Source organism: Cnephaeus nilssonii, assembly GCF_951640355.1.
Source record: "Cnephaeus nilssonii genome assembly, chromosome: 10".
Taxonomy (NCBI): domain Eukaryota; kingdom Metazoa; phylum Chordata; class Mammalia; order Chiroptera; family Vespertilionidae; genus Cnephaeus; species Cnephaeus nilssonii.
The window spans coordinates 10,756,407-10,779,292 of record NC_137081.1 but is presented as its reverse complement, the minus strand read 5'-3'; the positions used below and the strand labels follow the sequence as shown (position 1 = coordinate 10,779,292).

The 22,886-nt window shown below is 37.1% G+C and overlaps 1 protein-coding gene across 6 annotated transcripts in view; it reads right to left on the bottom strand.

Moving 5' to 3' along the window:
• Positions 1 to 22,886, bottom strand: part of NBEAL1 (neurobeachin like 1) — a 142,506-nt gene that overhangs the window by 59,051 nt on the left and 60,569 nt on the right. For all 6 annotated transcript variants that reach the window (XR_013814091.1, XM_079782313.1, XM_079782312.1 and 3 more), the window contains 10 exons: positions 21,096 to 21,254; positions 18,800 to 18,959; positions 15,860 to 15,948; positions 13,002 to 13,577; positions 11,611 to 11,786; positions 8,010 to 8,163; positions 7,574 to 7,702; positions 5,268 to 5,573; positions 5,029 to 5,178; positions 2,281 to 2,438 (listed from right to left, as the gene is read on the bottom strand). Coding sequence is in view for 5 of the 6 variants with exons in the window: in XM_079782313.1 (XP_079638439.1) it covers positions 2,281 to 2,438; positions 5,029 to 5,178; positions 5,268 to 5,573; positions 7,574 to 7,702; positions 8,010 to 8,163; positions 11,611 to 11,786; positions 13,002 to 13,577; positions 15,860 to 15,948; positions 18,800 to 18,959; positions 21,096 to 21,254 (2,057 nt within the window). In the remaining variant the exon portion in view is untranslated. The remainder of the gene's footprint in view (positions 1 to 2,280; positions 2,439 to 5,028; positions 5,179 to 5,267; positions 5,574 to 7,573; positions 7,703 to 8,009; positions 8,164 to 11,610; positions 11,787 to 13,001; positions 13,578 to 15,859; positions 15,949 to 18,799; positions 18,960 to 21,095; positions 21,255 to 22,886) is intronic.

The following is a 22,886-nucleotide window of genomic DNA, read 5'->3' as shown; positions in this document are numbered from 1 at the left end:
CATCGCCATCCCCTCCCTCTGCCCACTGGTACGTGCCTTGGCTGGCCTGGTGCCGCCTGCTTGCCAGCCCTGCCCCCCGCCAACTGGTCATTACACCATTTGGTCGATTTGCATATTACGCTTTTATTATATAGGATGGCTCTCTTAGGTACTACAATATAATGGTCAATTATATATTTTTGGTTGTAAGTAAATGAAACAAAAATCAAATTGCTTATAAGCACCTAAGACATATATTAGCTCTCATAACTTGAAGTCTAGGAGTGCATTTGGTCTGGATGGATGCAGAGGTGTAAATAATGTCACCAGGAATCATTCTCCCACCTCACAGACTGGCTTCTCCATATGGTGGGTGACATTCTGTTAGCTTAGTGATCCCAAAAGACACAGTCCTCCCTGACAGCACCAGCAGCAAAGTCTCAGGGAAGAGTAATTGCCCAACTTGAGTCTGTGGCACCTTTGTGATGAGGTGAGTTGGGAGGGGCCATATCAGAGTGGGTTCCTCACAAAAAGGAGGGGCTTTAGTAGCAGGAGGAGGAAGTGGTGCTAGAGAGACAAAAGTAACAGGGTTCCCTATAGCTGGCATCCTCCAGGTAACTCTCACAACCCACAAATAATCTGAAGCCTGTTGTGGGATAGAACCATCATTCCCTTTGGTAGTGCCTGAACTCAGCTTTCCAGAAGATTCAGCAAAAGCTCCAGATTATAATTCACTTACTTCCTTACTGTCCCTTCCCCAACAAATAGATCCAGGGACACATATGCAAACTAGACCCAGTAATAGCCTGGGGTCCCTGAAAATACCCCAGGATATAATGCAAATAAAATCCTCCCTTTTTTCCACATCTTCACCAGCACTTGTTATTTGTTGATTTATTGATGATAGCCATTTTATGATAGCCATTTTAATAAGTGTGAGATGATATCTCATTGTGATTTTAATTTGCATTTCCCAGATGACTGTGATATTGAGCATCTTTTCCTATGTCTGTTAGCCATCTGTATGTCTTCTTTGGAGAAATGTTTATTTCAGGTCCTCTGCCCATTTTTTAATTGGATTGTTTGGGGTTTTTTTGGTGTTAAGTTGTATGAGCTGCTTACATATCTTAAATATTACATATTTCAAGCAATATACAGATTCAAAGCAATCCCTATTAAAATACCAATGGCATTCTTCTCAGCATTAGAACCCTAAAATTTACATGGGACCACAAAACCCCAAATGGCCAAAGAAATTTTTAGAAAGAACAAAGTGGAAGACATAACTCTTCCTGATATCAAACTATAAAGCTATAATAAGCAAAACTATTTGGTACTGGTGTAAAAAGAGATATTTAGATCAATGGAATAGAATAGACAGCCAGAAGTAAATATTTGCTTATATGATCAGTTGACCTACGACAAAGATGGCAAGGACATACAATGGGACAGTCTTTTCAATAAATAGTGTTGGGAAAACTGGGCAGATACATACAAAAAAATGAAATTGAACCACTTTCTTAAACCATATATAAACATAAATTAAAAGTGGATTAAAGGCTTAAATATAAGACCTGAAACCATAAAACTCCTAGAAAAAACATAGGCACTAAACTCTTTGACCAATGCTCTTAGCACTATCTTTTTGGACATGTCTCCTCAGCAACGGAAACAAAGCAAAAATAAAAAATGGGACTATATCAAACTAAAGTTTTTGCACAGCTTAAGAAACCATCAACAAAACAGAAAGACCACCTAATGAATGGCAGAAGAAAGTTGCAAATGATATATCCGGAAAGTGATTAATATCCAAAATATATAAGGAACTCAGATGCTTTTTTAACTTGGATGTTTAAATGCATACATTTGCGCAGCTGTGACTTATGACTGCAACCTCTGGCAGCAATTTTTTTTCTCCATTGTTTGTTTTCCAAAGGTCATCACTGGTAACAGTTGAGTGTGTTTCTTTCTGGTCTTAAACTGCATTTTACATATCTTGATGTTATCCCATATATTTTTGAATCTTTTTTTTTCCTCATTTAATATCATTGTATTAACATTTTACAGGTCTTTAAATATTATAAGCCTAATTCCAATCATTCATCATATTCCAAAGAAAGGACGTATGACAACTTAACAAATTAATTTAAAAAAATAAATGCATACCCTGTTCTCCCATCTCTCATGTTCTTTTATAAACTGAACGTTTTTTAAATTGTATTGGAGAGGTCGTTGGCTTACAAAGTTCTAGACCAGAGTTCTAAAGAAAAAGGTTACTTAATAGATGGTATACATTCATACCTTTCAGCCCAAGGTCCTCTTTCACATGTAAGATAGATCTGTATTGCCTTCCAGCGTCTCAGAGTGGCTAACTGTTGAGTATTAAGTTGTTTAAGCATATTATTATACCTCAAGTTCTCTTGGCGTGCTTTTCGATTAAATGGCTCCACAAAAAATTCCTAAAAGAAACAGCAATAAATAATACCACTGAATCATATATTTACAGGTATATTTGAAATTTTAATGCCATAACTTTAAAAATTTGACCCAATAAAATCATATAGCACAAGAAAGAAGCTGGTAATCAACAGGATTTTCTTATTATTTTGGAATAATTTTCCTTAATATAGCCATATCCATTGTGGTTTTTTTAAAACTTGAGAAAATAACCAACAAGGAGCCTATGTTATGAAATAAACATGCATTTTTATTTGGTCTTCTTTAATTTGTTTCATCAACATTTTATAGTTTTTAGCATATCCATTATGAATATTTCGTTAAACTGATACCTAAGTATTTCATTTTTTTAGAGATACTCTAAATAGTATTTTTTTTATCCTCACCCAAGGAGTGAGATTTTTTCCCATTGATTTTTAGAGAGAGTGGAAGGTAGAGGAGAGGCAGAGAGGAAAAGAGAGAAGCATTGCTGTGAAAGAGACACATCATTTGTTTGCCACCCACATGTGCCCTGACTGGGGATAGGATAGAACCTGCAACCCAGGTATGTACCCTTGACCAGGATATCAAACCCCAACCCTTCGGTACGCGGGCCAACATTCTAACCACTGAGCAATGCTGGACAGGGCTACAAGTATTTTTTTAAATTTCAGTTTTCAGTTGTTTATTGCTTAACATACAGAAATATGATTGAATTTTGTGTATTGATCTTGTTTTCTGCAATCTTGCTGAAGTCATTAATTGTAAGAAATTTTCAGTAGATTTCTTAGAATTTTCTACATAGAAAATCATGTTATCTGCAAATAGTTGTATTTCTTCTTTCCCAATGTAAATGTCTTCTTTTTCTGTTCTTACTGCATTTGCTAAGACTTATGAAGCAATAGTGATTAGGAATAGTGAGAGGAGACATTCCTGCCTAGTTCTCTATCTTCTTTATCCTATAGCCGTGGTGGGCAAACTGCGGCTCGCGAGCCACATGCGGGTCTTTGGCCCCTTGAGTGTGGCTCTTCCACAAAATACCACGGCCTGGGCGAGTCTATTTTGAAGAAGTGGAGTTAGAAGAAGTTAAGTTTAAAAAATTTACCTCTCAAAAGAAATTTCAATCGTTGTACTATTGATATTTGGCTCTGTTGACTAATGAGTTTGCCGACCACTGTCCTATAGGAAAGCACTGTTACTTGTTCACCCTTAAATACAAAATTAGCTATAGGATTTTTGTAGAAATTTAGGTACTTCCCTTCTGTTTCCAGCTTGCTGAGAACTTTGATCACAAATGGATGTTAAATTTTGTCAAATACTTTTCCGCATCTGTTATCTGATCATGTATTTTTTTTCTTGATAAGTATACTAATGTGGTCTATTATATTGATTATCAAATGTTGAACCAGCCTTGCATTCCCAAGATAAACTCTACCTGGTTGTGATATATTATTTTTCCATACATTGCTGTATTTGGTTTGCACCAATGTTCCTGAGGGACAATGGTCTGTAGTTTTCTTGTACTATTTTGTATGATTTGAACAGGAGTGTAATATTGCCCTCATATAATGAGTTGGGAATTGATCCCACTTTTCTATTTCTGAAGAGATTGTGAGGAATTGGTATAATTTCTCCATTATGTTTGGTAAAATTTGCCAGTGAAACAACCTGCTTCTGAAGTTTGACCTTTTGGAAGTTGTTTATTTGTTTACTTGTTTTTACCAATAAATTCAATTACCTTTAACATGCAGAAGACTATCCAGGTTATCTACTTATTACTGTGTTAGTTTTGGAAATTTGTATTTATCAAGAAATTGATTCACTTCATTTGTCATGTCATTTATGTTCATAGACTGGTTTGTAGTAATCTTTTATTATCATGTTGATGTCTGTGAAGTCAGTGATAATACCTCCCCTTTTATTCGGGTATTGGCTATTTTTTACTTTTCTTTTTTTGCTTTATAAATCTGGCTAGAAATTTATCAATTTTATTGATATTCTGAATAACTAGATTTTGGTTTCATTGATTTTCTCTATTGTTTTTCTACTTCCAATTTCATTGACTTAGAAACTAATTTAATTAGATTACTTTTCTTTTTTCTAGTTTAAGGTGGAAACTTAAATTATTAATTTAAGGCCCTTCTTTTCTAATATAAATATTTCATGCTACAAATTTCCCTCTAAGCACTGATTTATATCCAGACTCCTTAGAGAAACCTACTATCAGCTTAATAGACTTTTTAAAATATATATATTTTATTGATTTTTTACAGAGAGAAAGGGAGAGAGATAGAGAGTTAGAAACATCGATGAGAGAGAAACATCAATACTGGGGATGTGCCCGCAACCAAGGTACATGCCCTTGACCGGAATCGAACCTGGGACATTTCAGCCCGCAGGCTGACGCTCTATCCACTGAGCCAAACCGGTTTGGGCTTAATAGACTTTTTATATAATCACTATTAAATTTTTGTTACTGATCAATGTTTTCCTTCCAATTCTGAAATAATTGTAGACAATTAGACATACTATTTATTTTCAAAGTTCAGGCTTGTTATTACTTGAAATCAACATAAAAAAAAACTAAATACTAAAACACTTAACAATTTTTACCTGAAACTTGAGCTTGCTTTCTCCTCCTTCCCGGTCTCTTTTATGCATATTCACCATTAAGGCTTCATAACAATCCTTCCAATAAAGTGCCATGTTCTCATGACCATCATAAAATGTATGGGTTTCATACTGCTTCATATAAGGTATAATCTTATAAAAATATATACAAAATTTAATATATACTTTCATAAAAATAATAATTTAGCAGAAAAATCTCACTCAAAAAAGGTAAAACTTACATATTTTTCGATGTAAACTTGCCATTCACTTGAACTGCAATATTCTTGAAAATCTTCAAAAAATGAGGAACTACCATTGGTGAAAGGTAAGGTAGGCAGGTGCAAGTTCATGAAGAGAAGCTCATAAATTTTGGAAACCAGAGTACGGATGAGGGGAATCAGAAATGAGTAGATTTCTGTTTGTTCCTTGATTGATTGGCTTAGAACATGTTCTAGCTTCCCTAAAATATAGCATGCTTCATCCTGACTTTCAATCACTTTGGTCTGCAGAAGGGTGTTTAGCTTAGCTGATGCCATTGCACAAACCTAAAGGAAAATAGGTAAGACAGAGCAAAATAAAGCCAACATTTGGTGATAGCAAAAGTTCTTTCACTCTTGAAGTTGTTGTGTGGTGTTTTTTTTAAGAAATTATAAATGTATCTACCACATATTTAATTTGGAATATGTAGTAAAGTTGTGGTGGCTAATTAATCCAACATCCATTTCACTCCTCTTATAGTCTAAAAGGACAGGGGAATGATTCTACCTCTAGTTTCAATAATAGGTCCTAAAGGTTAAAAGCCAAACTTCCAACCCCTTGCCACAGTGACTAGTTCAATCAACTCATGTCATTATCTTTGTCACAAGGATTCATTCAGGATTCACTCATTCTTATCAGTGAAAGTTCAGAACTTTTTTTACATAACTGTTAAGAAATGTGAAGGGTCTCAGAATTTATCTCACCTTTAAGCTAATAAGTTAGTCTACCATAGTTTCATAGATACTGGCAGAAGACATTAGACTCCTGGGTCAGAAACAAAGATCTGCAGCTTTAGCAAAAGCCAGAATATCAGCATTTACCTTGGTTCCCCCAACTGCAGTTCCCACGGTGAGGGATGAATAGGACTAGATGAGGCCGGCACACACCATGGTTGCATTATAAGAGAGGAACCCCGAGCACAGAGAACCCAAATCTTTTATATGTGGTAGTAAGTGTGCCTAAACTTTGCCTGGCAGGGAGACATTATCTTTATTATACTGGACAGTAAACAAACCTGCCTTTTGCTCTGGAGGAAAGACATGATCTCTGCTTTCCAAAGCTGTTCACTATACATGCATCCTCAGAAAGAGCATTCATAACAAAAGCATCCAGGGTCTCTAGTTATAAGATATGCAGAAACATAAGAGATCCATTTAGAACTGTCTACCAACAGTGACTGTAGGAAGCACTCTTTCTCTGAATATGAATAAGGAAGCACGTAGCCCCAGGAGCTGTTGGCAACCATTCTGTGACAGTAAGAGCAGCCAAGCTTAGGACCAAAGGACATGTGATGGAGAGTAGTGCTGCAAGAAGAGCAAATAAATGGAACTGGAGCCTTGACTGAATCATGCCTTGAACTCATTTGGACTATGGAATTTTCAATTACATGAGCCAATTAATCTTAAGAAGTCAGGTGGACTTGATGTTTCTGCTATTTGCAATCAAAAGCATTCTGATACATAAAGGACAGGTACACAGGAGACCAAGTCCTTGATCAGAAATCTAATTACCCTACCCTGGCCAGGTAGAGCTCAGTTGGTTAGAGCATTATCCTGATACACCAAGGTTGCTGGTACAATCCCTGGTCAGGGCACATACAAGAATCAACCAAAGAATGAATAAGTGAAACAACAAATTGATGTCTCTCTGTCTGTCTCTCAAAAATGCTAATACTTGGTAGATATTCAGTAGGTGTGTGATGAATGAAAAAATATTAAAAAGAATGTAATCTGGATTAGTGGATGAGTAGAGTAACAGAATATGATTTTGAAATGAACAACTTAAAAAAATAATTTGCCTAGCCCACCCGGTGTGGCTCATGGTCGAGCATCGACGTATGAACCAGAAGTCATGGTTTGATTCCTGGTCAGGGCACATGTCCAGGTTGTGGGTTCAGTCTGTTTCTAACTCTCTCTCCCTCTCCCTTCCTCCCTGAAATCAATAAAAATATATTTAAAAAGTAAATAATTTGCTTAAACTGAACATATATAAATAGTCTATGCAAGCAGTATAGCTTCTAGCTTCATTAAATATAGATATGAGCAATGCCTTCTAATATAAGCTACATATAAATACTTTAAAGGGAAACCTTAAAAATATACTGAGTCATAAAAATCAGGAAAAAATAATTAGCTGACTCTCAAAACTGAAACAAGAATTAAATCATAAATATTTTGGAACTAATTTAAAAAATTAAAATACTGAAAACATATTATCACCTAGTTATCATACAAATAATTCCTAAATTGCTTGCAAATATAGAAAATGTGTAAGAGAATTGACAAACCTGCAAATTACCCCTTCCAATAAATCCTAGAAGCAACTGGATTTGAATTTGAGAGAGTTTTACCCATAATGGACTTTCAGAATACCACACTGACAGACAGTCGAAGAGCAGCATCATATCCTCTAAAAGCTAATGCAAAGGAAGAATTGAAAAAGAAAAACATTCAGTTCTTTAATCTGATGATGAGTTTTCCCCAACACTAATACAAATTATAAATATCTCAAAACTAGTTCAATGTACAGTTAGTAAAAGCAAAAAGACTTATCCTAGTAACAAGCTAACAAAATCTGTGACTATCATATCTTATCCATGTTTATTGCATCTGATTAAGTATTAATACTCTGAAAAGAGGGGATACAAAATTTGTTTAAATAAAGTTCTTAAAAAAGAGTCTTTCATTACCAAAGAAATAATTTCAAAAAAAATATTACTATACCTTCTCAGTCCATGTGTTTGAATTAACTAGTCCCTCTGACTGCAGAAAGTCCTGTATGATCAGCATGAGTCGGAAGGCATTTTCAGCAGTAACTGGATTAGTTTTTGCTTCTCTGTTTTCTGTGACTGTCCATTCTAACATCTTCTGCAGCAAACTAAGTGTAAAACAGTTCTCTTAAAACCATTGTAAACTTAGAAAAATAGGATATTTTAAAAAAGTTATTATTTACTAAGACTGTACCTCCAAAGATACACTACCACTGGCAGGTATTGCAGAACACTTGGATAGAATCTACACTAATAAAAGAGTAAGATGCAAATTGACCGTAGCTTCGTGACATCCACCAGCCAATCAGGAGCGAGTATGCAAATTAACCCAACAAAGATGGCGGGTCAATTTGCATATGTAGGCGCCGAGCGGCTGGGGGCAGGGAGGGACACTTGCATCGTTGCGACGCAGGCGTTCCACACTGCCCCAGCAACTCCGGGCCTCTGGGCAGTGTGGGAAGGTGGAAAGGCGGCTCTGGGCCGGAGCAAAAAGGCAGCTCCAGCAGGAATGAAGGCAGTGCCGGCAGCCAGGGGAAGGAAGACCCATTCTTGCATGAATCTTCGTGCATTGGGCCTCTGGTTTAATAATAATGAAGCAACTTTTTAATCTCTGGAGTATCTTTTTTTAAAAATTAATTTTAGAGTGAGAGGAAAAGAGAGGGAGGGAGGGAGATCATCGATCGGAAGCCTCCTGCATGCATCCCAACTGGGGATCAAACCCACAACTTGGGCACGTGCCCTGACTGGGAATCAAAACCACGACCCTTTGGTACACAGGTTGACACTCCAACCAACTAAGCCACACCAGCCAGGGCTGGAGAATCTATTTTTAACCCTACCAGACCTGAGGCCCTGAACCTAACTGTCCCCTATACTTGGGCTCCTGAGCCTTAAAGAGAAAAAATCAACATTATATAGAAAAATGTTAGTTACATGCAAAAAAGTGGTTAGAATAAGATGGATCTTGAGACATTGTAGAAAATAGGTCTACCTTTCATCTAGGTATAGCGGTATAGCGGCAGATTGGGAAATTACCAAAAAAATCGGTACAGCGGTCTCGTAGGGTTAATATACCTAATACTAAATGGCAAAGTAAAAGTTACCTGTTGACTATTAAAAAGCTATGAAAATAATTCACATTCAAGTCTCCATGAAATATTTAAAAGTTTATCTAAAGCTGAAATTGTTAGGTTAGAAAAGAAAGCCTTATTATTCTTTATAGTGGGTCAAGCTCTGTGGAAAAACAAAGAATTCGAGAGAAACCAAGATGGCGGCATAGGTAAACACCTAAAATGCTGCCTTGCACAACAATTTCAAAACTACAACTAATAGACAAAACGGACATCATCCAGAACCACAGGAAGGCTGGCTGAGTGGAAATTCTACAAATAGAAGGAAAGAGAAAAGCACACTGAGACTCAGAGGAGTTGCAGGAGGCAGAGGTACTGAAACACACGTGTGCGCAGAGAGGACTGGCAACTGAGTGCACAGCTGGCTTTCTCAAGTGGGAGGGAGACAAAAGCTCCCGACTGCGCTGAACTCCAGGTCCGGGCAAGACTCTGGGGACCCAGACTCATTCTGGGAGAAACTGGACTGTGTGGCAGCGGGCGGAACTCGAGGGCAGCTTTCTCTCAGAGGTGCTTGCAGCGATTACCTAGGGACACTGAGACCCAGGGGCCTCTTAGGGCAGGGCTGACGGGAAACCATTGCTGTCAGCTACACCCTGAGACTCCGCCCCATCTAAGCTGAGCACAGAGGCTTTTGCAAGTCTTCTCCCATAAGGGTGTCTCCAGCACAGAAGTTCTCCCAGCGTAGACACAGCTGATCCTCACAGCAAATTGGCCTGGAGGTCAATTCCTCCCAGTGATACCAACAACAATCAAGGCTTAACTACAACAAGACTGTGCACACAGCCCACAGAGGGGTGCACCAAGAGTGTCCACCTCAGGTAACTGGGGAGGCTGAGCCACTGGGCCCAAAAGACACCTAGCACACAAAGCCACTCTATCAACTCAGGGAAGCAGCCAAAATGCGGAGACAAAGAAACAGATCACAAATGAAAGAAATGGAGGAAAGCAAACGACTAGATATAGAGTTCAAAACCACGGTTATAAGGTTTTTCAAGAATTTTCTAGAAAAGGCCGATAAATTTAGCGAGACCCTCGAGGATATGAAAAAGGACCAACTAGAAATTAAGCATACACTGACTGAAATAAAAAATATTATACAGAGATCTAACTGCAGACTAGAGGATCGCAAGAATCAAGTCAAAGATTTGAAATACAAAGAAGCAAAAAACACTCAGCCAGAAAAGCAAAAGAAAAAAGAATCCAAAAATATGAAGATAGTGTAAGGAGCCTCTGGGACAACTTCAAGTGTACCAACATCTGAATTATGGGGGTGCCAGAAGAAGAGAGAAAGCAAGACACTGAAAACCTATTTGAAGAAATAATGACCAAAAACTTCCCCCACCTGGTGAAAGAAATAGACTTACAAGTCCAGGCAGCGCACAGAACCCAAACAAAAGGAATACAAAGAGGACCACACCAAGACACATAAAAATGCCAAGAGCAAAAGACAAAGAGAGAATATTAAAAGCAGCAAGAGAAAAAGTTAGTTACCTACAAGGGAGCACCCATACGATTGTCAGCTGATTTCTCAACAGAAACTATCAGGCCAGATGGGAGTGGCAAGAAATATTCAAAGTGATGAATAGCAAGAACCTACAACCAAGATTACTCTATCCAGCAAAGCTATCATCCAGAATTGAAGGGCAGATAAAGAGCTTCACAGATAAGAAAAAGCTAAAGGAGTTCATCACTACCAAACCAGTATTATATGAAATGCTGAAAGGTATTCTTTAAGAAGAGGAAGAGGAAAAAAGTAAAGATAAAAATTATGAACAACAAATACATATCTATCAACAAGTGAATTTAAAAATCAAATGAATAAAAAATCTGATGAACAGAATAAACTGGTGAATATAATAGAATCAGGGGCATAGAAAGGGAGTGGACTGACCATTCTCGGGTGGAAAAGGGTGTGGGGGGTGCGGGAAGAGACTGGACAAAAATCGTACACCTATAGATGAGGACAGTGGCGGGGGGTAAGGGCAGAGGGTGGGGTGGGAACGGGGTGGAGGGGAGCTATGGGGGGAAAAAGAGGAACAATTGTAATAATCTGAACAATAAAGATTTATTAAATTAAAAAGAAACAAAACACTACTGTCTTCCCTTAGCATGGAAACCCTCAAACATGGACAAGACCATCGAACACAAGCACCAAGTGCTTTGATACTGCAGAAAACAATTTAAACAATAGGAAATATATAATGACTTAAAACCCAAATTAATTTAAGATTTAAATCTCTTCACACTGGAACTAGTTTTGATTTCTCTCTAAATCCCAATAGAAGGGCAACAGCCAAAAAAGGGGCTGAAAACAAAGTTTCTCCTTTTTTCTACATCCACTGAATACTGGATAAATGTTCAATAAAATATTTTAGACTCTGGTCCACTCCAAGATGAGAGGGAAGTCAGCAACGAAATGCTTACATTAGTTTTATTTCATCTGATGGTCGAAGTAGCTCACTGGATATTACTGATTTAGTTAGTGCCGAAAACACTTGTCCCCGTTCAATCCAAGTATCATCATCAGACTTTTCTAGCCCTTTACACATTACATAGATCAAAATATTTGTCAGTAATTGAAGAAGCTCCTCCTCACATCTCTATAAAAAATATAAAGTAATATTAGATTATTGGAGGGAGTGGATGTTAAAAGTACAGAAGAACCATCACATATACTGACTATAATCCTTTAACATATTATTAAAGTGCCTGGATGAACCTGGAACTTTACTAGTAGGTCCTAGAAAGATACAAGGATAAGTAAGACACTGGCTTTGTTCTCAAGACAATTTAGTGACTTACAGGTTTCTAATATCTGAGATCATGAAACTTAGAACCTGAATATAAAAATGGAACTGTTAACAACTACACATTTCTAAGGATTAGAAGTATACAGGCACTCCTCAGGTTATGTCAGACCCGACGTATGTCATTTCATGGTTACGTTGCCATCTCCCATTTATTGATTAAAAAAAATTCCGTCATTTCAACGTATGTACATATGTGCTTTATGTTTATTATTTATTTACCACAAGTAAAGGTCAGGAATTGTTATCTTTCTTAAAAAAATTTTTTTTTTACTGTTTCACTTCATTACTGCTGTGTATGTGCTCCATGTGAGTGACGTAGGTGCTTATGTAGGTGGGTTCCAACTTACAGCTAAAATTGTGTTACGTCACACGGTAGAAATGGATCTCCGACATAACCCAAGGACTGCTTGTATAATCTATACTAATAATAGAGGAATATGCAAATTGGCCGGGACACCGCCACATAACAACCAATCAGGGCGGGGGCGGGGCTGCGGCGGAAAGCTCTCAGTACGCCTGCGCGGGGGTCCGAAGGGCACAGAGAGGAAGGGAGAGCAGATAGGCAGTTAGGGGAGTCAGGCCAGGTGGGGAGCGCAGATAGGCAGTTAGGGGAATCAGGCCAAGAGGGGAGAGCAGATAGGCAGTTAGGGGAATCAGGCCAAGAGGGGAGAGCAGATCCGCAGTTAGGAGAATCAGGCCAGGAGCGAAGTGCAGATAGGCAGTTACGGGGATCAGGCCAGGAGGAGAGAGCAGTTAGGGGGATCAGGCCCGCAGGGGAGAGGAGTTAGGGCCATCAGGCCGGCAGGGGAGCAGTTAAGGGCATCAGGCAGGCAGGCAGGTGAGCAGTTAGGAGCCAGTGGTTCCGGATTGCGAGAGGGGTCCCGGATTGGAGAGGTGCAGGCCGGGCTGAGGGTCACCCCCCCGTCCCCCGCATAAATTTCGTGCACCGGCCTTTAGTAGACATATAAAAATAAAAACAGCATTTGGACAAATAAGGTATTTTACCTCTTGGCTTTCAAGTAAAGAGAAGTCATCACTGAAGCCCGTATCATTTGTGATGCTGCTTTCTTTGTCAGATTGCACAGAAAATGATTTAGTAGACTCTATTGGGGATGGCGTGCTAGGCAAGCTATCTGGCATTTGACTGCCACTATCACTCAGTTCACATGAGTCAATTCCACTAAGATCTAAACTCAAATGCGAAGGGTTACTGTGCCAGAATTCTTCCTGATTCTCTGATTTGAAAGACAGTTCTCCCACAGAGCTATCTTCTTGAAATAATGGTGTGTTTGAATCTAGAGAATGTCTATCCTCCAAACTCCATTGATCAGAAGACACATTAGCTGAGGCAAAAGAGTCGATTTTTTCATCGTCTGTCTTTTCATCAAAGTTCCTCTTGATATCTTCAGCTGATATATTTTTATCATTGTCTTTCATTAAAACAGCCCTATTGTGCTTATGAAAAGTATTTCCATTTTCAAAATTTGCTTTAACAAAAAGCCTAACTAAAGTGTCTTGCCAACCCACTTGTTGAGAAATTTGATGTGCTGCATCTGGCTGGGACTGTAAAATCTGTAAAATCTGCAAAGAGATTAAGAGAACAAAATTTGTCAAAAAGTACACAATCCTTTACAACAAAAAAAATTTCTTTGCAGTTATTTTAAGGACAAAGTAACTTAATAAGAAATTTTCAAAAGATTATGTTTGTAACTGGATTAGAAACTATTGGGAAGGCAGATATTATGTTTGAAACTAATCCACATTATTTCATTACAGAGTCAAGATGTACTCAAATATTTATTGAAAGATAAAGAAATATAAATAATCCTCCACATGTCAACACACTCATGTTATTCATTTAACTTTGTCAGAGAGAAAATATAAATAAACGTATATTTAAAATTTAATGAGTTATATCCTCCTAACATTTACCATGAGCCTATTACATTTGTTTAGCAAATATTGAACATCTACTATGTAGCAGGCACAGTCCTGGTACTAGGGTTAGGGAGTAAATAGGACAAACAAGACATTTTAATAGAACCTAAGGGCCTCAAGAATAATGTTTTCCCATCTCATTTTTTTTTTTCAGGCAAAGTTGATGGTTGTTTTGGCAAAAACATTTTTTTTCATTCACTCTATATTGTGAAAACAAAACAAAACTAAACTTTAATTCCAGAAAAACTAATTCCAATAAAATGGAAGCTGCTGTTTAACTAGAATGAGAAATTGAAATTAAAGAGATGTGGCAATGTGTATGATCTCCACTCTCTGATTTCACTTTTTGGGAAAATAAAAAGTTCTCAAACACTGTCAAACTTAGGTAAGATCCTTAAGACATTTTTAACACAAAGCCAATAAACTTCTATGTAGATAAAAGGAAATTTGGCTCCTAGTGTTTAGAGTATCTCTTTTATCAGAATTTCTAACTCTGACAAGTTTCACAGCAGGAGATGAATAATGTCTAGAGGATAGACATTCTCTAGATTCAATATCAATATCAATAGTTCTAATGTACACTGATGCTGATATAGAAAGTAATAAGGCACAATGAAATGTGGAGTTTCTTTCTTCACTAATGCTATCAATCAGTGAGCTACCATTATTCTAAAGGTGCAGTATACCAATTCTTTTTTCTCCAGATTAAGCTTTCCTTGGATAAAAACTAGATCGCTCATTTATGGAATATAATGAACAACATAAACTGATTAACAAAAACAGATCCAGAGACAGAGAAGCATCGATCAGACTGTCAAACCTCAGAGGGAAGGTAGGGGTGGGTGGGGGTAAGGGGGAGAGATCAACCAAAGGACTTGTATGCATGCATATAAGCCTAACCAATGGACACAGACACCAGGAGGGTGAGGGCATGAGTGGGGGGGGGGAGTATAGGGGGACAATGGGGGGATAAGGACACATATGTAACACCTTAATCAATAAAGAAAAAAATTTTTTTAACTACTAAAAAAATCACACACACAAAAACTAGATTGCATGGACAGCTGTTTCTAATTGCTCACTAAAAGGATAGGATCTATTTACATGACCTGTTTCAAGAACAATATGGCAAAATCCATCAAAATGTAAACTGTAAATACCCTATGACACAGCAATTCCATTTCATGGATTATGTACTGCAGATGTATCACCACAAATAGATAAAGATATATGCAAAAAAATGTTGTTTCTAAAAGTTTATTAACATAAAAAAAGAGGAATCAACCTAAATGCCCATCAACAAAGAACCAGATAATACTTAATAACCAAAACTGAAAAACTAAGTAGCCATTCAAAAGAAAGATGTATATCCACATTTACTGATTTACTGTGACCTAATCAGGAAAAGAAAAGCAAGGAAGCAAATTAAATGCTAGACAGGTCAGTGGTTCCCAGTGAAATAGAGAGGAGGTTATAATTGGAAAGAATCTCAGGGGATAACTAATTGTTGAATTAGTTAAAGGTTAAATGGGTGCACTGAAGGCAAATCATTGTTGGAATAGTCATGAACAGATTATAAAAAATTCTTTCCACAAAGTTCTAAGTTTCAGAAACTCGAAAATATAGGGTAAACATATTAGAAATGGTCATAATCATTCAAAGTCCTTAATAAAGAAACTACTCTCTGGCTGTAAACTTTTGACTCTGAAAGTGCGTACTTCCAGGAGCCCATGTAATGAGCTCAAAAGAACAAATTCATATGCTGAATGCTTGTACATGAAGTTAATTCACATCAAAAAAGGAAACCATAAAATGTCATTTATAAAATAACAGATATTAAAACTTACATCTGGTGCAAAACACTCAATTTAAAAGTTATTCAAATGACACTGCTATTTTTAAAGTCTATCTTAAAGTTTACTAACCTTTCTGCAGATGACCACCCTGACATTTATGTATGTTCTGTGAGATATATATACCACAGATAACAGATCTTTGAAATTAATAGCAGGATCTGTGGGTGGGAAAAAAGAAAAGTTAAAATTAAATTCCAGAGATAACCAAAGAAAGAACTGTAGGTAATAGTTATATAAATGTTGAAATAACTGCTTCATTTTCATTTTATCTTTTGCTGTCAACAACAAATGCCCTTTTATTTTTTCCAACTTTATTAAGATACCATTGACATAAAACATTGTATAAATTTAAGGTATATAATGTAATGATTTGTACATATTGTGAAATGATTACCACAATAAGGTTAACACATTCATCAACTCAGTTACCTTTTTTTGTGTGTGTGGTGAAAACATTTAAGATCTGCTCTCTTAGTAACTTTCAAGTACACAACGTTGTTAACTGTAGTTACCATGCTGTACATTAGATGCCCAGGACTTACCCATCTTATAATAAAAGTTTATACATTGACCACTTTCACCCATATCTCCCCCCTGCCCCTCCCTCAGCCCTGATAACCGCCATCTCTCTGTTTCTGTGTGCTGATTTTTTTGGATTTCACACATGAGATCAGACAGTATTCGTCCCCTGATTTATTTTATTTAGCAGAATACTCTCCAGATTCTTTCTTCCTTCCTTTTTATGACTAATATTTATTGTGTATATTTATATATAACATGTCTTCTCTACCAATTCATCTGTCAATGGACACTTAAGATGTTTCCATGTCTTGGCTATTATGAATAATGATGCAATGAACATGGGGGTAAAGATTTCTTAGAGATAGTAATTTCATGTCTTTTGGATATATACCCAGAAGTGGGATTGCTAGGTCATAGAGTAGTTCTATTTTTAATTTTCTGAAGAACCTCCATACTATTTACCACAGTTGCTGTACCAATTTACATTAGCAACAATAGAGCACAAGGGTTCTCTTTTCTCCACATCTTCACCAGCACTCCTCTGTCTTTTTGATAATTGCTATCTTAACAAGTGTGAAGTGATATCTGTGGCCTGATTTGCATTTCCCTGATAATTAAGGATGTTGAGTACCTTTTCATGTTCCTGTTGATCATTTGTACATCTTCTTTGGAAAAATAGCTATTCAGGTCCTTATGTTAATTTTTTAATTGGATTTTTTGCTGTTGACTTGTACAATTTCTTTATATATATTTTGAATATTAACCCTTCATCAGATTTTTACTTGCAAATATTTTCTCCTCCTCTGTGGGTTACCTTTTAATTTTGATGGTTTCTTTTGCTATGCAGAAGCTTCTGTGTGTTGTAGTCCCACTTATTGACATTTTTTGCTGGAGCTTTTGGTATCATACTCAAAATACCACTGTCAAGACCTATGATAAGGAGCTTTTCCATATGTTTTCTTTTAGCAGTTTTACGGCTCAGGTCTTACATTTAAATATTTAATCCACTTGGGCTAATTTTTGTGAATGGTATATGATGGCGGTCCATTTTCATTCTTTTGCATGTGGATATTCAGTTTTGCTGACACCATTTATTGATGAAACTACCTTTTTCCCACTGAGTATTATTAGACACCTTGTCAAATATTAGTTGATCATATATGCATAGGTTTATTTCTGGGTTGATTCTGTTCCTTGGTCTATGTGTCTGTTTTTATACCTGTAGCATATTGTTTTGATTATTATAGATATGTTTAAATTTTACAAAGACAATAGGTTTAGAATGTTTGACATCTTCCTGAGTAAACTGTAAATAATAATTCTTTTCTTTTAATTGCCTGAACATACTGTCCACACTACTTGGGTCTTATACTATTATATTTTTAAGTACATGTTTTGTCTTATTAGCAAGATGGTAAACCACTCAAGACAAAGACCTTATCTTACCTTTTGAACCCCCAGTATCTGATAATTTTACAGTTTTTAGTATATACTAAAAAAAAAAAAAAAGATAAAGTATTTTGTACATATTTTCTCTAGTGTCCATTTCTTGTTATAGAGACTCAATTATTTACTAATCAGTCAATCAACATTAACTAAGGCCTACCAAGTAAGGCACTGTGTTAACCTAGGAAGAAAATAAGAAAAAAGGCACATAAGAAACATTACCCAAGGAAAGCCTTGCTGAATTAAATAACAGCCCAGCCAGTATGGCTCAGTGGTTGAGCATTGACCTATGAACTGGAAGGTTGTAGATTAATTCCTGGTCAGGGCACATGCCCGGGTTGCAGGCGCGATACCCCCCAGTAAGGGGTATGCAGGAAGCAGCCAATCAATTATCTCTCATTGATTCTTCTCCCCCTCCCCCTCCCCGCCCGAAATCAATAAAAGCTTTAAAAAAAAAACAACAGGTAATTTAAAAAGCAAGCTGAGGAAGAAGGGAGAAAAACCTCAAGCGGGGGGGGGGGGGGGAGGGGGGTAGGGATGAGAACCATCAAATAGAATTATGCTACTATGAAGAACATCTCTTAAAAATAATCAGGATTGCCCTGGCTGGTTTGGCTCAGTGGATAGAGCGTCAGCCTGCGGACTCGGACTCAAGGGTCCCAGGTTCGATTCCGGTCAAGGGCATGTACCTTGGTTGCGGGCACATACCCAGTAGGGAGTGTGCAGGAGGCAGCTGATCGATGTTTTTCTCTCATCGATGTTTCTAACTTTCTATCCCTCTCCCTCCCTCTCTGTAAAAAATCAATAAAATATTTAAAATAAATAAATAAATAATCAGGATTGCCCTGGCTGGGTGGCTCAGTTGTTTGGAGCATTGTCTTGTACACCAAAAGGTTTCAAGTTTGATCTTGGTCAGGGCACGTACAGAAGGCAACCAACCCCTTCCTCTCTCTCTAAAAAAATCAATGAAAACATATCCGCTGATGAGGATTAAAAAATATATTTTAAAAATATCATCAGTACCATTACCCTTAGTCATACCTGTATTTATGATTTGACTGATGAGGTTTTTAATGAGAGAAGTATTAACAGGTGTTTCATTTAGAAGGAGTCCCAATCCTGAATAGCCAACTTCTCTGAGTCGAATACGTTGTTTACTTCGTTCATAAACATTTGTACATTTCAACATTTGTTCCATAACCTGGTCACAATAGTAATAGAGTCTTCTTAATATAGAGAAGTGAGAACAGTGTGTCACAGGTTAATATTGAATAAAATATTGGTGTAATGTTTTTTGAAATATAATTATATTCCTTAAGTATAAAACTCCCCCTCCCCAAAAAACCCCAGCACTAATAGGGAGGAGTGCTCCATATCTCACCATCATTCAAAAATAATTGAAAAATAAATTGGACTAAAACACATCTGTGTTAGAATAATTAATATGTTTAAAATTCTAGTTTACATGTATTTCCTAGCAGATGAAAGGAATAATTTAAATTTTCTTTTAATGGCTAAGGTATATAAGGAAACAAACCCTGTAGCTTGTAAGAGGAATAAAAGTGTGTTCTCAAAGAGAACAAATATCTTCTAGATTAATCTAGTAATCCGTTTATGTAGCAGTTATCAAAATAATTTTTATTAACAAAGAAACAGTTTGCAAAGCAACCTATCTATATGCTAAAATAGGTAGTAAATCAGCAACCCCATACTTTTTTGGAGATCAACACTTTTCAAAAAGAGAAACTGAAACCATATATGGAAAGGGTAATCCTATATGATAAAAGCCTAATATGCTAAGTGTCCAGTCATCCAGTTGGCTATTCAATCAATCAAAGCATAATATACTAATGATATGCTAAGGCCACTCAACAGCTCGCTATGACATGCACTGATCACCAGGGGGCAGACAGTCGACTGGTTGACCAGTCGTTATGACGTGCACTGACCACCAGGGGGCAGATGCTCCGACTGGTAGGTTAGCTTGCTGCTGGGGTCCAGCCGATTGGTACTGAGACGGACCAGACACGGCCTGGAGCCCTCCTGCAGTCCCTCCCTGGCTGGCCAACCTCCCAGGCCCTGATCTTGCACCGGTGGGGTCCCTCGGCCTGGCCTGAACCCTCTCGCAATCTGGGACACCTCGAGGGATGTCGGAGAGCTGGTTTCAGCCTGATGGCGGAACGACCGGTTGCTATGTTGCACACTGACCACCAGGGGGCAGACGCTCAGCGCAGGAGGAGCGCCGCTCTGCCAGAAGCCAGGCTCACGACTGGCGAGTGCAGCAGCGGTGGCGGGAGCATCTCCCACCTCCACAGCAGCCTCTCCTGCCTCCGTGGCAGTGCTAAGGATGTCCAACGGGCCTAAGCCGTGAGTCAGACATCCCCCAAGGGCTCTGAGACTGCAAGAGGGCACAGGCCGGACTAAGGGACCCCCCCCCCCCCAAGTGCACAAATTTCGTGCACCAAGCCTCTTGTCTTGAAAATAATATCATGAAGAATCCTTCCAAGGCCATTTTTTAAAGAAATAACATTTAATCTCAACTCCACAAAGGAACACTTGTATGGGCAGATGCTTTAAAGAGTGGCTTCATGTGTCACCACAACCAATACGCAAGAGACTATGTCAGACCACTTTTTAGTGTACCTTTGTTTTCTAAAGTTTAGGGATTTCAAACATAGGCAATCCAAGTATGACCCCATAAGTAGACTTTATAATGTAACACTAATGCTATAAGAGGAAACAACTGTTGTAAGGCAATTAAGCATAATAAACAGGAGAATAAATCATGGGGAAAAAATAATGTATTTAGCAACAGAAATATGACTGACTCTGCTTTTAGTTAACAAAAAAGGTGTAGTGGGTGGCTTCAGTCAAAGTTCAGAGTTTGGAATATTCTAGAGTGTTTCATAAAATAGGTTCTATTTCTTTGACAAGACAAATTACAATTTTTCTGCCTGAGTTTCTTCATCTGAAATGTGGGGATGAAAATAATATACACTTCATGAAGTTGTTGCAAGTGCCTGACAAATAGTGAGTGCTATATAAGGTTAATTATGATCTGCCATGTAGACCCACCACAAGTGAAAATGGACATGAGAAATTTTATATTGAGGATGGTATAACAAAGTACATTTTCCATTGAAATGATTGATAAGATTACAATATAATTAGCTTTTTAATATGCAAACAAATCATGGAGAATATATATCAAAACAAATGTGACAATTTATAATTAGAAGTAGATATAAAAAAAATTTACATTCATAGAATGTATACATTCCAAGTAAATTCATATACTATAACTGTCCCAAAATATAAAGACATCTGAAAAATGTACCTTAAAAATGATTTCTCTTAGTCTGTCAGAGTACTTCTGATTTAAGAGCAAGGCATAAAGAATGTCAGCATTTCCTGGTTCAAACAGCAGTAAAAAAAGCTGACCTTTTGTTGGGCTGGTACGCAGGAGACTAAAGAGTATATCCAAAATTCCAAAGAGCTTTTAAAATCAAACAACACAAATCAAATGACCACACTCAGATATGGAAGCCAAATAAAATCATAAACCACAAACAGTTATTTCACTAAATCCAACATACCCTAATATTCTAGCTTAACTGAACTGTCTGATGTCTTCTGAACCCTGCCTTTCACTCCATTATGCTTTTTGGTTTATTCCACTTCCTTTTGTGTATCTTCTCACAGCCACATTTACCTACTGAACCATACCTATTCCGCTTTATCCATATGAAAGCAATCTCTTCCATAAAGCCTTTCCTGGTCTCCTCACCATGTAATACTCTCGTATGAAAACCTCATAGGGCTTTGTTTCTCTCTTATAGATGTTATCATGCTCTTTTTTGGTGTGTTTGTTTCATAATTATTTATAAGCTTTTCTTACTCACCCCTGCCTCCATTAGGCTAAAAGTAAAAATGATAATTGGTTCATCAATATAAACCTACAATGGCTGGTATTGTTCTATACAGAGTTAAGTTTTCAAAAAATAATTCTTTGAATTGGCCAAGAAAATTTCATTGGCAATGAATCATAGCAGGTGACAACAGAGCTAACATTTAATAAGATGGCTACTCATTATTCTAAATGATGAGAAGCTTTTGAAGTAGTCCAACCTTATAGGGAAACTGCCAAAGTTCACTTATGTATATAAAACCAATTATAAAGGCATGTAACCATTGAGTACACAATGAGTATTTCATGATACAGGGAAAAATATTTAAGTCAACATAAATTAAAGCGCCTCAAATTTGATGCTGAGAGTGGGATACAGAAAGAGCACAGAAACAGCAGTAAAGACATTTGGTTCTTCTAGTCCTAGGTTTATCAGCTGTGTGACAAATTTTTAAGTCTCCTAATCTTTCTGAACATATATTTTCAAATGTACAAGTGGGAAGAGAAATTCCTGATCTGTATATTTTATACAAGTGATTCTCAAATTCTACCATGTACCACAATCACCTGGAGAGCTTGATTCAGTAGTATCTTTTTAAAAAATATATATATATTTTATTGACTTTTTACAGAGAGGAAGGGAGAGGGATAGAGACTTAGAAACATCGATCAGCTGCATCCTGCACGCCCCCACCTGGGGATGTGCCTGCAACCAAGGTACATGCCCCTGACCGGAATCGAACCTGGGACCTTTCAGTCCGCAGGCCGATGCTCTATCCACTGAGCCAAACCAGTTAGGGCCAGTAGTATCTTTTAATTTATAAAAAGTTCCCAGGTAAAGCTAACTAAACATTGAGAACCACTGTATTAAAAAGTAGTTCTGAGCTATAAATAAATAATGTATATAAAATTATTTAAAAATAGAAATACATTTACAATTTACTTTATGCAAAATTTTTATGAATCTATGTTAAAATTCATGTTAGAAATCTGCCCAGTAACTCTGATGATAGGTAAATATACATTATGTGACCTATGAAAATAGGTTCAGAATTGCCAGACAAAGCAACTATTTTCACAGCCTACTTTCTAGTTTATTAAAGTATTGTATTATACTGACATCTAGTTTATTAAACTTTCAGTTAGGAGATAAATTTTACTTATTTAACTGCATAATATTATACGTGACACTATAAACATTTTACTGTTAAAATGTTTATT